Below are 19,122 nucleotides of genomic sequence, written 5' to 3' on the forward strand. Positions count from 1 at the left end.
AGAATGTGGAAGATCTTTAGCGGTCTTAGTACTATTTGTTGTTAGAAATGTATACGAATCTTTTAAGGTTATATTTTTAAATTCTGTCTGTAGGATCGATTCCGTTTTGTGTTTGTAAGGTATTGCTTTATCTGAATTACTGACAGATATATAATAAGGTATTGTTACTATGTTTTCTGTTGTGGTTTCCCATGTTCTCGGTCTATTACAACAAAATAGCTCAATAGCATTTACAATGTTACTTTCATTCTTCTTGATAAGTACAGGTTTTGTAATTGTATGTGCACTTATAGTATAATTAGACTTCCCAGAAGCCGACGAAGTATATCTCTGTGTGACGTTAGTAAATTGTTCAGTACTTTTAGCTTTATCTTCCTTAGAAGAATCAGTAGTATTAGTCTTATGATCAGGTTTGGTTTCATTACAAGTACTATCAGTCATATTTGTAACAGTTTTGTTTAATATTTGTGTCTCATTTTTAATACCATCATTGTACGTTGTTGTTTTTGGTAACTCCTTCGAGGTGAAAGTAGACAATCCCATGTAGTAACTAGCACAGAACAGTATGTATGTTTCCTGATATCCTGAAAATATTATCTTTTTCCAATAAGATAATACAACATATCCAATAATCATTTCGGATAAAAAGCAATAAGCAAAGTAAGGAGAAAATTACTGAAAACAAATGTGGAGTAAAACTAGTTTAGATTTTTAAAATCTTTATTTGATACTATTTCAAGTAATGATTGATGAACTAGCATGTAAAATCTTGCACACCGGTCGTACATTGGCTGTTAACTTTTGTCATGTACTCTGAAAGAGAATAAAACATATTTAAGACTAAATATCTATAAATTCTTATACCTAATCTAGTTTTACTCCCTTATAGATAGTAAATAAACTTAAATATTAACCTTAATTCGAATAGTTCTTTGTTCATTGGCACTACTAGAGATTCTAGAACATGCACTATAATTTCAAGGAAGTAGGTACCTACCTAAAAATATAATCATTCACAGACCGCAGCTGTTTCAATAGGAATACAAAATTTTATTTAGGTTTAAATAACCTCTTGTCTGTCCATTTAATGCATATCTTCTAATCAATTCAACTATATCACATCATCGTACAGCGAAAGCTATATCGAGTCTGGGGTCTATATTTTGTGTAATGTTGATATGATTTTTATTTTGAAGTGAAACTTCTTTAGGCGTAGAGTAAAATTTCAACGTCGCGTCATGGAGTAAGACGACGATTTTAGTATCTTTAAATCTTACTAAAGAAGTTTCACTTTTGACACGTGTGCTCGGCACACATGCTCTTTTATTATTTTATTTATTACTTTTTTGCATTTTACTGAACCACATACGTGTTCCATAGTCGCAGTTATATTCATACATGTCACATTGGTCCAGGAAGCTGCGGCGAGTGCAGCCATCCTGAGATGTTGCGCAGACCATTCTACTATCGTGGATACACGTGGAAGCCATGTTGCAGTAGTTGACGGGCTGAATCAGAAAAAAATATTTTATAATTTCTTTTATCATCAACACTTAACCTTGATAGAAGTTATTTGCTTTTACAATAAACATAGGGGTATCGTATTAGTTACCGATTTACATAAAAGATTTCTCGTACTCTTAATGATGCAAATACAACTAAAAAAATTGCTGCAAACGTGAGGACATAAAAAACTATTTCTTTGCGTTTGAAAATTTCAAAAGACTTTTAGACTGAATATAACGTGTTTGAAACAATACGTTCTGCAGATAATAGGTACCTGACAATGTAACGACATTGTAAAAATTTCAATGTATGTATACCTATGCTAAACATTGGGCTTACAGCCTTAGTTCATGAGCCATGGTGTTTAAACAGCTGTGCAATCATATTTAAATAAATAGCATTCTTTAATTACATGGATACATTTCATATCTGCTAAAATTGCATTTCATTCTATATGAAAATAGATCTACAATAACGTAACAATTTATTCACATGACATACAGATTGTGAGTATGATTATTTTAAACAGTTTCTACTAAAGGTACTCAAAGAATCTCTGTTTCATCAAAATTTAAACTGATTGAAAATAGAATGCACTAACAAGGATCCTAGATCAGCTGTTGTCAGCCATTTATCATGCCTTTGGGTACACCGATTAGCTGCAAACAATTTAGATGCAAGAAAGAAAATACAACTAAATAGGGTAAAAAATCATGCAATAGCGTAATGTTTTCAGCGTTTATTCTTTATTTATTCAATCCTAAAGTATCGGAATGGATATTAATATGCAAAAAATATGCGTTTTACCAATAAAGGGTTTTATTTAATTCATAATATAATATAGCAACTACTAATATAGCACTTCTTTTTTATAAATTTGTATTTTTATGAATGTTCAAAAAAATAGAGACTTATAAAACATATATGTAAGTAGGTATGTATGTGGGTGCGGATCCTTCTGACTTAGGTTTTCTTCTAAACTTACTAGAAGGTCCTATCAATTAAGTCTGTAATCAAATAATTGTATATTTAACTATGTTTCTTTTTTAATTCATCAACTAGGTACCTACTTACTATAAATATCTAGTATCTAAACATGTAGAAGAAACAAAGAGTTATATTATTATACGTAGAAAATAGAAATTCAGTTTGATATTTTCAAACCAAGTTAATTATGACGGAATTTTATAAACATTTCTAAAACAACTGAGTCCACACATAATTTGTAAACACAGCTTGTTAAAAGAAATAATATAAGAAGAATTTCGTACACCTTGACGATTTGAAATTATTTTTTATAAGTCAGTCATTAGAACGCAACAGTTTTCTATATTTTCCTACAAAACTCACAAAATAATGTAATTACATACGTAAGATAAATGTTGATCGGACCAGTGCAATAGGAGCGCTGAAAGAAAACATTATTTTTTTTTTTTTTATTATTTATTGCTAAGTTCTCTGTGATACTATCGCCTCAATAGCCAAGACTACCACAGATTCGTAAATTGTAGTATTCCACTAGTTGTGATGGAAATTTTAAGAATTTTATATTGTAATATAAAAAAACATATTTAATATTATTTATCCAGTCACAAGCAAAAGCATTATACTGTAGATTTAATTACTTACTTACCGAATATCAAAATATGAAACATTTCTATTTTATACAAGTCATTTCTACGTTATGTTTCAAAACATAATGCTAGAATTGTTTAAGTTTTATGACTTGAAAATAATAAAATAAGTGTCGAAATCGGCTGATGGAAATAAATTTTTCGAATGTAGGTACAATTGTTATTGAAACGTCCTAAAACCATAATAAGGGAATAATAATGAAAAAGGTATGGTTCGATTAACAATTTAGATCTTCTTGAAGTTTATTAATTAAAATTATTAAATTATACCCATTAATATACTTTACTCTTTCTCTTAGGATATAATGGTACGGGAGCTATTAACGTTAAAAAAAAAGTCATTTTAGTATAGTTGGTTTTTTGATATACTGTTCCTCTTGCTATTTCGGTTAGAGTCCGGGCTGTCTGGCTGGTCGCAGTGGTTGCGTTTTTTAGTGCGCATCTTATCTGCACAGGATAATTTCCTTAATTTTAAGTCATTTTTTAACGCGTAATTTTTAATATTTTGCCTTTAGATAGATCCATCAGACATAATTTTTTTATTACAAGACGTTTTTTTCGTTGTTAAATAGGTGCCAGACGCAATGTTTTATTTCGTTTTTATAAAAAATTCATATTATTTTAGAATGTCTGTAAATTTCATATTATGTTCTTCAAACATAATATAATCTAAAATTAATTAGCCAGACGCTAATTCGATTGTTAAGTATTAAATATGTACAAATAAAAACGTAGTGAAAGTAGGTAAGTATAACAATTTGATGATTGTGTATATGGAGAGATAGTTTAAAGTGCAAGAGAGATAGAAAGGGTCGGCCGCGAAAATTAAATAACAATAAAAAATAACTTTTTTTTTTCGAAAATATACGATGCATAGATATTGAATTGTTCCTACTCTAGGATTCCCTGTGTTGTGGGAACAAGTAGGTACTTGTTCCCACAATGGAAGGTTCCATTGGTACATTTTATTCCTTAGGCTAAAAAATAAACTATAAGGGTACATCAACAATCTTCTATACAAAACAATTTTTTTTATAACTAACTAGCGCCCCGCCTGGCCCTGGCTTCGCACGGGTGCAATGCTGATACTAAATACACTACAGAAAAACTGTGAACGTTGAATATAAATATTAAATACATAGCGGCCCGCTCCGGCTTCGCACGGGTATAAAATATATAGCCGGGCGGCCGGCCGGTACCGCCGCAAACGCTACGTCCCGCAATTTTTAAATCTGTAATATCTTCGAAAATATCATACGGTGTAAAGGGCCATATAGATCTATATTAAATGAACAATGTATTCAAGGTCTAAAATTGGTTAAGGATTAATGCTGTACCTATTGGTTAAAATCGCTTCGAAAATTAGCCATTATTATTTGTCGTAAAAAGTAAATGACAAAAAAAGTTATTGTGGGCTATCCATAAGAGATAGACATATACCATCACGGACTTTTCTGTAGACCTTTTCAATGTGTACTATTATAGTTAGTACATTATTTTGATAAAACTCGTAGGGTTCAGCCTGCGTTTGCACTGTATGTGGAAAAAATGTAATTATTTACGACATCACATTATAAACCTCAAAAATAACAGTACTTTTCCACTGGGTGTTATCTTATATATAAAAATGAATCGCAAAATGTGTTGGTAAGCGCATAACTCGAGAACGGCTGAACCGATTTCGATAATTCTTTTTTTATTATATTCCTTGAAGTACGAGGATGGTTTTTATGTAGAGAAAACGTAAATATGTACCACGGGCGAAGCCGGGGCGGACCGCTAGTTATACATATAAACCTTCCTCTTGAATCACTCTATCTATTAAAAAAACCGCATCAAAATCCGTTGCGTAGTTTCAAAGATTTAAAGGGACATAGGGACAGAGAAAGCGACTTTGTTTTATACCATGTAGTGATGATGATAACAATATTAATTCATTAATCTTAATATATATACATAAATCTCGTGTCATAATGTTTGTCCTCAATGGACTCCTAAACCACTTAACCGATTATAATAAAATTCGCACACCATGTGCAGTTCGATCCAACTTGAGAGATAGGATAGTTTAAACATGTAGGTACCACGGGCGAAGCCGGGGCGGACCGCTAGTATACTAGCTATATAAATTCATGCTAACTACTTTAGTTAAATTCAATACAAACTTAAACATGCGAGTTTATGTGTGTTCACGTGTGTGTGTCGTGTGTGGTGTGGTGTGTGATGATGATGATGATTATGAAGATGGGTTTTTAAGTTTAACAATGTAATTGTTTAACCTTCATTGATATAGATTTTATTCTATTTTCAATGTATGGTAACTTTAATATTTTATTTTTCACTTTTATGGTTTTTTTTTCATTTTAGCTTTTATTTATAAGAACAAGTGTAAATAATATTGTATTCTTGCAATTATTTCCTGTCGCATAATTAAAATACACTAGCTGATGAGCTGCATGCTTCATTACTTTTTTTTATTTATACACATTATTTAATACTTAACAATCGAATTAGCGTCTGGCTAATTAATTTTAGATTATATTATGTTTGAAGAACATAATATGAAATTTACAGACATTCTAAAATAATTTGAATTTTTTATAAAAACGAAATAAAAAATTGCGTCTGGCACCTATTTAACAACGAAAAAAACATCTTGCAATAAAAAAACTATGTCTGATGGATCTATCTAAAGGCAAAATATTAAAAATTACGCGTTAAAAAATGACTTAAAATTAAGGAAATTATCCTGTACAGATAAGATGCGCACTACTAAACGCAACCACTGCGACCAGCCAGACAGCCCGGACTCTAACCGAAATAGTAAGAGGAACAGTATATCAAAGAACCAACTATACTAAAATTCTCACTTGTCAACGTCGGTAGCTCCTATACGATAAGAAAAGAAAACCTATATAGAAAAGGTACAAAGGTATACACGTCACGTCACACGTCATAAGTAATGTTTATCTTTTACGTCATTTTTCAGAAAAGCATAGATAACTAATGAAATCAATTAAAAAAAATCACTTAAAAATATCAGTAGATTTTCATTCGAAAACTCAATTTATCGATTATTACTCTTCATATTATGATATTTCTCAATTTACCGATACAAGACTTGAAGTGCAATCGAGGATTAGGTACGTAGGTACTATAATTTTGTTATCTTGAAACTAGTCGATATATCACCGATAATAATTACCTAATGATAAAAATTTTTCTTCTGTATAGTATTTGAATAGTTTAATGTCTAGTAACACATTTTATCTATATCTAGATACTAATATTATAAAGCTGAATAGTTTGTTTGTTTGAAAGCGTTAATCTCAAGAACTACTGGGCCGATTTAAAAAAATATTTCGGTGTTAGATAACCCATTTATCGGGAAGGCTTATAGGCTATATCATCACGCTAAGACCAACAGGAGCGGGCAATGTGAGTAAAACTGCGGGGCACAGCTAGTTCATAATATAATAAATATAAAATTACGACAGTAAAATTTTGTGTCTAATCAAATCATTCCTAGAATAATATCATCAACATGTTATTAAGAAAATCCTTAAGAAAATAGACAGTGCTATGATACATATTAGGTATTAGGTCATATCTAAGAAGAGTTGATGTGCTTATTTTATTATCTTCTCTGAATCATATATAATATGTAATTCCATATCACACGTAAAGAAAGTATAAACTAAACAAAGGATAAGTGGAACAATAAATCTGATTCATTCAATTTAAATAGCCGGTGATAATATTATGTTTGAAGTACAGTATTAGTTACTATAATAGTTCAAATTATAAGTGGGTTATTTATTTAGTTCTTATCATTAAGACTAAGGTACACTTCAGAGCAGATTGACTCAACTTAAAACTGACTTTCCGGCAATGCGATGCATCCGCCTAGTTTGATTGATAAATTTTTCATTACGGAAAAGTACAAAAATGAATCTCCGAATCAGTTATACAAAAATTCTATATCAATTATTTATTGAGTGCTATAACTGTACATCTTTGTTTCAGTATCCTCCTCAACAGATAACCATATGGCGCCACCGTCGCGTCGTTCATTCATGTTAGCCTTGCTACTCCACCGCCTCCAACCTCCAGACTCGCACTTGGCCGGTTTTTATTTCTGGATTTCAATAATATTATCCTAATGTCCAAGTAGTTCATCATATATTTTTCAATAAAACTAAGTCAAAATTTCACGTACATGTATTTTTGTTGCCAAAGAAAAATGATTACTATTTATTGCATGCCTCATATACTCCATTGAAATGTTACATTTTTAGGCCTTACCTTGCATTTTTTAGAGGACGCAATTTTATGTTTTTGATGTGTAGAGGGGGTCAGTGAGTAGCTAAAACCAAGTTTGTGGGGTTGCCACCCTTGTCCCACGGCCGCCATCTTGAAAATAGCGGTTGAAATGGTTTTTACGATATATCTCTTAAACTATTTATCTGATAAAAAAATTGTTAGCATTATTTGTTGTAAATTAAATTTTCTACAACTTTTGTCCAGTAACTTTTTGTCGTAGAACTATAAATAAAAAAGTTATAAGCGAAAACGTTCAGAAATTAGAGCTTTTTATATTTTTCAATAAAACTTTTTTTTTATCATTTTACGAAGAAATGATGTCAGACCATTTTTGTAGATTGTTTTTCGAGGAACAACTTTTATATACAACATTTTTTCATTACGTCAATAGCTAAGGTTTTACAGCGCTCTGAAGTGAGTACTATTTTTCAGTACTCCTAACTATACATATAATGGCTATTGGCTCTTTTCCCAGACTCCAGAACAATGGAAGCACACTGCAGAACATTTCAGCCCTGCTTTTCGACGTAAAAAAAACGCGCTTCCAGACTTCAAGTCAGTTCAGTCATTATTATTATTAGTACACACATAATATATGTATACTGTATAGTTAAGAGTACTGAAAAATAGTACTCACTTCGGAGCGCTGTAAAATCTTAGCTATTTACTTAATGAAAAAATGTTGTATCTAAAAGTTGTTCCTCAAAAAACAATCTACAATAATGGTCTGATATCATTTCTTCGTAAAATGATAAAAAAAAGTTTTATTGAAAAATATAAATATCTCTAATTTCTGAACATTTTCGCTTATAACTTTTTTATTTATAGTTCTACGACAAAAAGTTACTGGACCAAAGTTGTAGAGAATTTAATTTGCAACAAACAATGTTAACAATTTTTTTTATCAAATAAATAGTTAAAGAGATATATCGTAAAAACCATATCAACTGCAATTTTCAAGATGGCGGCCGTGGGACAAGGGTGGCGACCCCACAAACTTGGTGATAGCTTCACACTGAACCCCCCTACACAGCAAAAAAATAAAATTGCGTCCTCTAAAAAATGCAACCCCAAATGTAACTTTTCAATGGAATAATAAGCGAAGCGTTGAGGTGGGTACTACTGTCACTTCGCGCAAAACATCTGATTTTTCAAACTTAAAATGTCTTTATGTATCATACATTGCACTTGTAAGATAATACATACACACACATATTAAGAAAAAACACTATTTTTAACATTCATGATATTTTTGATGTCATTTTTGTTATTTAAACTAGTTAAAAAACAGTTTAAAAAAGTTCTGTCTTGGACGTCCGTGTGTCTGTATGTGCGGAGGATTTTCTTGTTAACACGATAGCGACCGAAATACTTTACTAATCGAGTCTTTTTTTTTCTCTTACGCTTGAGTATGCTCAGGAATAGAACCCTTTCATTTTTCAGGGTCTGATTCGATGTGGTTTAATTGTTATTAAATAAACAAAAATAATAATTAATAAATAATTATTAAAAATAAATTATGAGGCGTGCACTTTTGGATTTTCCAAACTATTTATTACTGTACGCAATGCACGAGACTGGAGTTGCGCTCTGGCTTACTGGCATGGCATGCATGTAGTTAAGACAATCACCTTCAACTTGCATTACATAGGTAAATTTAACAACAAGAAAACCAAATTAATTAAATCAATTTACGATGAGATAAAATAATATGAAACTGAAAATTATGATACGGTCACTTATCTACTGCGTCCTAAATGACTGACAGCCGCCACTGTTATAAACATTAAACACTCCATTTAACATTTACCGTCAGAACGATGCAGGTGTCTGTGTCACTGCTCTCTATCGGTTAAAAAAAAACAACCTTTAGCGCGGGAACACCAACGTGACACATTTTGTTTTTAATTTTCTAAGAAAAATTAGCAACGAAGAGTATATCAGTATTATTGTGATTTAGGACGTAATGTTTTTACCAAAGTAAATTTAAGGCATTTATTTAGTGAGTATTCGCAACAAATAGTTCAAAATGGTGATAAAGTTACAAATAGAAGATAAAAACCCGACCGTAAGTCGGATCAGGTCAATAGGAGCACAGGTGAGTCAAATTAAATTAATTATTTATTATTGTTTAATCTACAAAAGATCTTAATATTTAATGTTTCAATCAAACCGTTAGGTATACCTAATTTTATAGCCTAATTGCCTTTTAATTATCAGACCTATTTTAACCGGATAAGAAAGTGTTCAGTTAAAATACGAATGCGGTTTTAAAATTGAAATTATGTGTATGCTTCATAAACTAATATGAAAGTGCAGGTATTATAATTGAAGGAATAAACGATATGATAATATTTGCTTCTAACATGCAACGTTCATTTGATAACGTAGAAGTTTGTCATATTATACGATTAAAAGGGCATCCCACTTGGAAAATATTAATTACTTAAATGTGTATTTGAGAATACATTTTCTACATATTTATTGCACGGCATATGAATGAAGAGAGTTCAATACGTAATCAGACATGGTCTTCTGACAAAGGAGTCTTTTTAGACGCTCAATTTTAAATGAATTACATCCGTTTATTATTGCACCGTGCAGTTAGATTATAAGCCAATCGCCGTAACTCTTGCTTTGTGAATTGTGAGTCAAATGCAAGATTAAATCTAAATACAAATTTATTTATTTTCAGTAAAATTATCTCGTCCTGTGTAAAAGGGAGATAAAATTGAAGTAACTGTTACATTTAAATAATATAACTATTTGTAGGTAGGTAGGAATTAAACATTTTATAAAAAAGAAAGTTCGTTTAACTACTATTTTTTCTGAAAATATTTTAATTAATGATAAAAAATTATTCTATTTATGATTGTGTCAATAAAAATGAAGTCTGAATTGAACATTCAAGCATCTTCTTCAGGTACAGATACACAATTTTGAAACAGATTTTTATATATTTCTCAATATAGATCTTGACTATAAAAACGTGACAAAATGAAAATCGACGCAACATGAGATAATTAATATTAAAATAATTGTTCAATGGTTATATTTACATTTGTACAACGATAAGAATGTTTTATTCAACGGATCTAAGTTTTGTTTGCGCATTTATCAACAAAGTAACATTTTTTAATTATACACTAATAAATTTTTATTTACTTTGTATTTAGCAAGAAATGTGTATCATAAAAATAATTGTTTGATGGATATTATCTACAAAATATAAACAGAGCGTGTGTTCGACACACACGCTCTTTATTTATATTTTACGTGTCAGAAATGAAACTTCTTTGGCAATTCAGATAGATTCTTCTGCTGATGCTTCTTCATATAGATAACAAAATCGTCGCCTTACTCCATGACGTGGCCTTGAAATTTACTCTCATCGCGCCTAAAGAAGTTTCACTTCAAAAAATATATTTAAAATCCACCATTACTTAAAATCTAATAAGGATAAAAAATTGATAGAACCATGTAAATTGTAAAGGATATCAGTTTGGCGCGTTTTGGTTTACTTTTACTTGTAACAGCTATTTTCGTCGGTCAAAATATAAACAATCCTAATAATATCTCAATTATACTTGATAGAAATAGATGTTCGCGATTGATTTAGGTAATGAAGACCAATCGAATAAAATAATAATAAAACGGCGCCGAGAGAATGTGCGACTTGCAAATTAGCCGCATTGTATTTATTTCATGTAATAGTGTTATAAATCTTCTTTTCTTCGGTTATTGTTTTGTTGCATTAAATGGCTAATTGTTACAAACCGTCAGCAACTTGTTATTTATTTCACTTGTCTATTAAATATCGATAATAATATAAAACACGCATGTCAAGAAGCTGTATGTAGATGTGTTGACCATCACCATTCCTTAAATATAGAGGACAGGATAAAAGATTATAATCATTGAAACGGACGAATCTAATAGAAATTTCCCTGGATGTCAGTTTATATTTAAGAATGGAGATGAAATTTTGTAGTTTATGATCTTTTTAGGTTACTAATTGAGGTAAAATTTGGTCTCGTCTTACATGAACGATCTTACAAACCTTGGCTGCTACAAACCGTGGCTGCTTCTAAAAGAAACGCAGAATTACTTAAATAGTTTTGTTGTCTTTGTTTGTACGTAAAAAGAAATATCCGCATTGTTTAGTTCAAATTGCCTATTATATGCCTACTTCGTATGGAGTATCGTGATGCGGTTGCGTGACCAATTTAACAAGACATTGAAATCGCTTAATATATAGATAGAAACATATAATACAATATGTACAAATTAACATAACAAATAAATTCGTTAGGTAGGTACTAAAAATGTTCGCTAGCAGGACTGTAATGTTACATGTGTAATTAAATAAAATATCTATTGCCTATAGGCCTTAGGTATTTTTTAAGCATCAGCAGCAGCATTCTGCACCACCAATTCACGTAATAAAAATTAATAGACTCACAAATAACAATTAACAACTGTACAGTTAGTACTGAAATCTGAAAATATGAAAATTTGGAAATATATAGATTTTAACCTGAAAGTAATACCTCCAAAACTTTAAAGAAATTTAAATGTTGCTGATTGTGTCTATGCTTCTCCATGGCCCGAGCTATATCAAATTATATTTGGTAATTGCTACTAAAATTAAGCAAGTGCTTACTTAACATTACATTTTTGAATCTAGTGTAAGATTATTTAAATACCTAAATCTTAAAACATTAATATTTGTTAAATACAAATAATAAGATTAGGGAGACGGCCTGATTGCCTAAATTTTCTAAGACAAAATCCTTCACCTACATGCATTAATATAATTATATGCATTGATGTTTATTGCTTTGTATCTGTTTCCTAGTTATTAGGAAATTGTTGTGAAATATAATTTTCATTTTGTATGCGATAAAACATATCAACCTTACATTACGTAAGGACTAAGGTTGATATAAACGATGAACTATAAACTTCAAAGCCTCTGGTGATATATACCTATATCTTGCATTTTATACTTTACCCTTTCCTTACATTTCTGTTGATCTTCCCTTTTTATCAGCGGCCCAAAATGTTTGATATAATATAAAAGATAAACTATAAACTTCAAAGCCTCTGCTAGAAGTTATAATATTATAATATCTTGCATTAATCATAACTTTTTCCTCTCCATACATTTCTGCTAACCTTTAATTGTTCGTCAAAGGGGTCTGGAAAAGTTCGAGAACATAATAAAAGTTTTTTAATCGTACACATTTCTTTTCCTAATGAGCTCCTTCATTATTCCTTCCTTTTTCGAATGTTTGATGTGTACTTTAAAAATAATTGGATGGGCCGTTACGATATTACCTATATATACTTACCTGTAAATTTTAACCCGTTATTCGAAAGTAAACATTGACCAACTTTTTTTGCTTTTTAACAAGTTTAATGTACCAAGTTCCAGAGATACAATTCACAAAAAACATGTGAGTATGAATCGATCCATGATATAACCTCGTTCAATTTATTATATATCAACTGATTATGACAAAGATGAATTTTGGGATAGACCAATTGTTCCTACAATCATTTGATATGTTTCAAATAACTGCAATACAAGGAGTAGGTATTGCAGTTATATATAATTCTACAAATTTAATAAATGCAGTAAGTGATGATGGATAGATATAAATACGCAAAACGACTAAACGGATGTACTAACGGATGCACTACGAAACGAGAAAATTTTTACAGACAAATACCTTTTTAAAAGCAATTTATTTGTGGTTTGACAAATACATTTTACTCATACCTACCTATTGAGCTTATACCACTATTAATATAGCATTATAGTAGTTCTTATACTATGTAGGCATGCTACTTAGTACTTACTACCTGTCCCAGTAGACGTTGTTCTGCCCTTTTGCCCCATTTTCGTGTATTGGTCAAAACATTTGGGGATTTATTTTTATTGTGGTAGGTAATATGTGGTGAATAAATAATAATACTTGATATTTCAATATTTCAGGCAATAGCAACTATGTCGCCAAATCTCTTGCTATTGAACCTGGGTATGGCCATAAGCTTCGCTACAATAGCGTTGCCAGACCTTTTAAACGCTAAAGAAGGTCTTTCTCTAGACGAAACACAGGCTTCGTGGTTCGGTGAGATTTCTTGTATTACATATATTAATGATCGATAAATTTAAAAAAAAACACGTTTTCTTCATCATTCTTAATCACACTCTTTGATAGAAAATAATGACAATTTTTAAGTATGTATAAAGTCGAGTTCTTGAAACAATTTATTCACCAAATGTAGTAAATGTGATTTTTTCAAGGTTTTTGGTTAATTTCCTTCACCCGATGGGAAAATTTCAAGTGTTTCCGTAGAAAAAAAGAGAAAGATATTCAAATTAAAAACATGCTCTTACTCCTCTAACTTGTAAGACAATGAAAACGTTTTCCCGTTCGATAATTTATTTCCCTAACATTAAACAATTTAATTTTTAGAATAGGAAAACATCTATCCCGGACGGGGTTCGAACCCACGTTAAAATTTATATAATTATAAATCATTTGAATAATATAAAACTAATCAGTTTATAAATTTAAGACTAACTATAATAATATGTAATTATTGTATTTTCAGGTAGTTTATCGTATCTCACTCAGCCTGCCGGAGCTCTGCTCTCCGGGCCGCTAGTAGATTACTTTGGGCGAAAGAAAGGAACGTTTCTAGTCAATTTGCCATATTTAATTGCTTGGACTCTCATGTATTTTTCATGGAACTTGCCATCTCTCTTTATCGCCAATGGATTACTGGGTTTTGGTACAGGCATTATGGAGGCACCAATAAACTCCTATGTTGGGGAAATAAGGTAAACATGTACACAAAACCTTGGTATTTATTGCGAATTAATTACAAGTTGTTATCAATATTTAAATTGCTTCTATCTTTTCAATGAATAATGAAAGTTGTATCGAGGACTTTACATGTATTGTAATGTTACATTTATTTTGAAGCAATTATTTGGATGGAATGGTAAAAATATCGTCTTATTAGAATTCAAAAATAAAAAGCTAATTCAAACAAAAACTAAAACTCAAAACTATTGGAATATCACAATAATAGATAAACTTGTCTTTGTATTGCTCATAGTCACTAGCCATGATATTGAAAAGTACTTATTTCGAAAACTATGAAGCTATCATAGATACCAATAGATAATTCATAGTTTTAGGTCAATGCTTCAAATGAATGTTTTGATTCAGAATATAGATTAGTTAACAAATGAATGAAACGTATGGAGATAAAAAATACATACAAAATAGATATCAATAAGGAACGCTTAAGATAACTATGGAGTCCCTTGAATGATTGGTACTTCAAGTCTTATTACTTATTAGCATTTTATAGATGAACTTGTCAATCCTAGATAATTCATATACATATCATTATCCGATATACACAGATACTAAAAATGGTACTATGGTGTACCTAGAATGCAGATTGCAGATGTATCTCAGTCCCAATATAGGCATTATTAGTCCAAACGTTGATAATATCTAGCAATATAAAATTAAAATTAATTATTTATTTATTATTAACTATAACAATGTCTTATACAGTGAACCATCAGTACGAGGTGCGTTTTGTTCCATCACACTCCTGTTCACATCCCTGGGAGTATTCGCTATGTACTTCCTTGGGACGGTGGTCACATGGAGATACGCAGCGCTCATTAGTTTAGCAATTCCTATTAGTTCTATGCTCCTGGTACTTTTGGTGAGTATTTTTTAATCTAATATAAAAAATATATTTGTTTCGAGAGATTTAATAGACCCCTTCATAAAAACTAGTTATTTCAGAATATCTTCTTATTAATAAATATAGTTAGTAGTTTTGTTATTTCAAAATATACCCAGGTAAAATTAAATATAATGATGATATAACAAGCAACAATCTACCACCATATAGTATACATAAAATTATTGGTTAAGTAATGAAGTTGGTACCTCCCAGCGTAGATAATAATGTCTGCCATGCATTTTAAACATTATCGTACATAATTTGCAACCTTGTAACATAAATAATAGCTAGATTTAAGTATCAGAGGACAATGCTTTTTTACCTACTAGCTGTTTGATCGATTATCCCGGTATAAAAAAATAATGGCATCTAGTTACTATCTAAACGGGATTTTTTAATCGGTTTGGCTAGGAGCAACTTATTCTAAAACTACTGAAGCATTTCTGGTACAATTTCCGTAAATTCCAGATGCTAGAAACGCCCGCCAGACGAAGAAATTCTGAGCGCCGATTTATTCATAATATTATTAACCCGATGTTTCGCACACTATTACAGCATTATGTATTTTGATTATATTTTTTATATTACATGCAAGAAAACATCCTGTGTTACCTAAACTCGCCTTTTTAGACTGGACTTAGTTCCTTATCTGCTCTTTTTCTATTAATAAGTTGTTTCACTGAAGCATTTCTACAATTTCCATACATTTCAGGTGCCAGAAACACCCGTCTGGCTCCTAGTGCATGGCAAAGACGAGGAAGCATTAAGCGCCCTCTGCTATTTGCGCGGTTGGACCAAACCACAGAACGTTCAGGAGGAATTCGACAAACTATCCGTTTATTCTAAGAACTTGAGAAAGTGCATCATTTGCGTCACGGAACAGGATAAGACTTGCCAGCATGATTCCATGAATCCGATTAAAAGGTAATCCTACTAACTTACTAATACATATTATATAAATGTGTCTAAGATGCTTTCACGCAACCAACGAAAAGGATGATGACCTAAGAAAGGACATAGGTTTTATCCCGGAAATCCCATAAAAACGGAAACTATGCGGATTTTTCTTCGAAAACTAGAACGAGAGCCCGCGGGCGGAAAGCTAGTTTTAAATCATTTGTTTGGTTTATATTTTTAACAAATAAAAATGCTCAATTTATTTATTATCATATTATTATATCCCATACAAACATTATACTCCTAGCATGGTTACAGGTAGTCTCTTCGAATATAATTAATAATGATTAAAACGCCTATAAAATACCTTAAAAAACTTCTTAAACTACTTAATATAAACGCAGTAGATGAAACACAAGAAAATAATTTTTCTTTTGTCTCGGCTACACAACTACATAGACATCCAGTTGAACAAACAGAATGAAAGGCAATAAATACAATGCATATACTAGGTAGGTACACATAATGTTGATTAGTTCGAAATAATATACCGATTCATGTTAAAAAAACCGAATATGTATACTTCACAAATATAGGTACAAAAATAACAACTTATGTTGTTGATAAGTTTTTAAGGAATCTGAGATCTTACGAAAATAAATTGAATTGTAACGAATTTAAATTGTTTTACACCTACATTAAAATAAATTTATTTATAACTAAAGATATAGGATTGTAGGTATTCAAGTCGTAATAACATCTTTATTTACATTTAAAAATCGATTAACATGTAATTACTTATTTTGATATTTTCTCAAATTAAAGTTAAAAAATACATAATACCTATATTTAAATTGAAGTAGGTTTTTATCGGCCAAAATATTTTAATTAAAAAACTGACATTGTAAATAACATGTACACAATTTACAAGAACAGTGTTATTGTAAATTACACGAATATCATCAATATTTTCAATACAACATAGAGATTATCGTATGTACGTTTTATCGATATATATCTCACAAGTTAGATTTTCCAATCTAGTTTGAGTCACGACCAATTTCTCGTGATAAACGTGCAAGCATAAATATTTGCATATCTCATAAAACTATAGTTGCATAATATGATTTAACACAAAGAAACCAGAAAATAGTATATTTGCACTGTGTAGCTCATTCGTAAAAAGAAAAGACAGTGCAACTAAATATTTTAATTACATAATAAACTCTCGATGTACTTTTGCGTATGATAATAATATAATGGTAAAAGGATTAGAATAATGAAGGTTGAAACTGCATAATAAGTCGTTATATATTTTTTAAGATTTTTACCACTGCTGATAAACGAAACTATAAACTGAAACTGAATTTTCAGGAATTTTCTAAAGTTCAGATATGTGATGTTTTGCAAAGAAACGTTACGGCCACTGCAACTGATAGTTCTATACTTCATGTTCTACGTGATGAGTGGCCTGACGCCAGTTAAACCAAACATGGTCAATGTTTGTGGCGCTTTTGGAATGCCTAATGATGGAAAACAAATTGTGGTATGTATAACTTATAATATAAAATTAAATAGACACGACCCCTTTTCTTTTATTACCTTTATTAATTATCGATTTGTTATGTTATTTGATTACTGATTAGATATTTCAAGTTTAAGTGGACATTTGGCTCTTCTTTACCCAAGTTGAAAATTACCGTCTTGTCTAATAAGAGGTCCGACGCTATATGCTTAAAAATTAGTATTCATTTACGATTTTATTTTTTCATTTTTTTTTTGTAATTTCGTCACTTCACTACAGCAACTTATCCATTTATTACCACATATCCAAAGAATTACCAAAATACTATCGTTTATTTCTTCATCTGTCCAAATATAATTTTAACAGTTAAATTCCTATTCACATTATACAGTATTGATATACATTATGTTATTCTAGATGCTCGTGGGAGCAATCACATGCATAAGCAGTTTATGCCTAGTAGCGGCCATCAAATTACTGGGCAAGCGAAAACCAGCCATAGTATCCATGCTAGGAACTGCTGTAGCTTGCATAGGTCTCAGTATATACGCTAGGACCAAACTAGACGACAAAGTATTTTCATATGATGTGACGACATTTCCAAAGGAAACTAGCTATACGCCTTTGATATTGTTCTACATATTGACTTTCTTCACTGGCCCGGGAATTACTTGGGTGCTGCTGGGAGAAGTTTTTCCGTTCAGGTAAGTTTTCTGAACTAGGTTAAATCCGATTATTATGTCGAGTCTTCAGTCAAACGAAAATACGAATAATGTTACCCTAAATAAGTCCAAATCTACGTTTTTTTCTTAAAATGTCACTTTGGACTAGACCAAAACTGTCCATGAAATTGCTTCTAAAATTTCTGTTTTCATAAATATTTCTTAGCTTATCAATGTGATTATGTGTATTTTTGACATGTTTTCATTTTCTTCTACAGGAGTCGGGCATCAGCACAAGGAGTAGCCGCAGCTAGTAACTACGTATTCATGTTCCTAGGGTCTAAAACATTTATAAATCTAGAAATGGGCGCAGGATTATGGGGAGCCTTCGCTACATATGCTGCCTTCGGTTTCCTTGGCACTATATATCTTTATTTCTTCTTACCTGAGACTGAAGGGAAATCTTTGCAAGAAATCGAAACGTTTTATAGTGGAAAACTCAGAATATTCCCAGATGACCCCTTTTATAATTTCTTTAAGAGGCTGAGGAGAAGATGAACTTTAATTTATACTTAACTTAAATAATAAATTATTAAAATAGAGCCATATGTGTTGATATAATGAATATGTAGTTTTATTTTTCCCTACTGAAATAAAGTGGACTAGTAAAGATAGTAAAATTTTACTCAAAATTCTACTCGCTATTTGTCAAGATCTTATAATTTTATTCTAGCTTGTTTAAGTTAGCTTCTTGTATTTGAGTAGGTACGATAATTAAATAGTAACATAC

At 30.9% G+C, this 19,122-nt stretch overlaps 2 protein-coding genes across 2 annotated transcripts; one reads left to right on the top strand and one right to left on the bottom strand.

The window, feature by feature from the left end:
- Window positions 1–722: 722 nt before the first annotated feature.
- LOC149479477 (uncharacterized) lies at window positions 723–9,228 on the bottom strand. Its single transcript, XM_089708193.1, has 4 exons — window positions 9,023–9,228; window positions 7,187–7,405; window positions 1,370–1,508; window positions 723–813 (listed from the first exon to the last, which is right to left on the bottom strand). The coding sequence occupies exons 2-4, from the start codon at window positions 7,216–7,218 to the stop codon at window positions 805–807; spliced, it is 180 nt and encodes a 59-aa protein (XP_089564319.1). The 5' UTR covers window positions 7,219–7,405; window positions 9,023–9,228; the 3' UTR covers window positions 723–804.
- A 50-nt stretch (window positions 9,229–9,278) lies between these two features.
- LOC149479478 (facilitated trehalose transporter Tret1-like) lies at window positions 9,279–18,957 on the top strand. The gene is made up of 8 exons (XM_089708189.1): window positions 9,279–9,561; window positions 13,465–13,600; window positions 14,088–14,316; window positions 15,068–15,224; window positions 15,961–16,172; window positions 17,520–17,691; window positions 18,088–18,374; window positions 18,611–18,957. Exons 1-8 carry the CDS (start codon window positions 9,493–9,495, stop codon window positions 18,888–18,890), a joined length of 1,542 nt encoding a protein of 513 aa, XP_089564315.1. The 5' UTR covers window positions 9,279–9,492; the 3' UTR covers window positions 18,891–18,957.
- Window positions 18,958–19,122: the final 165 nt, after the last annotated feature.

The sequence above is a fragment of the Colias philodice genome, chromosome 20, assembly GCF_061535455.1.
Source record: "Colias philodice isolate Cphi_HAF_F1 chromosome 20, ilColPhil1 Martin Lab GWU primary, whole genome shotgun sequence".
Taxonomy (NCBI): domain Eukaryota; kingdom Metazoa; phylum Arthropoda; class Insecta; order Lepidoptera; family Pieridae; genus Colias; species Colias philodice.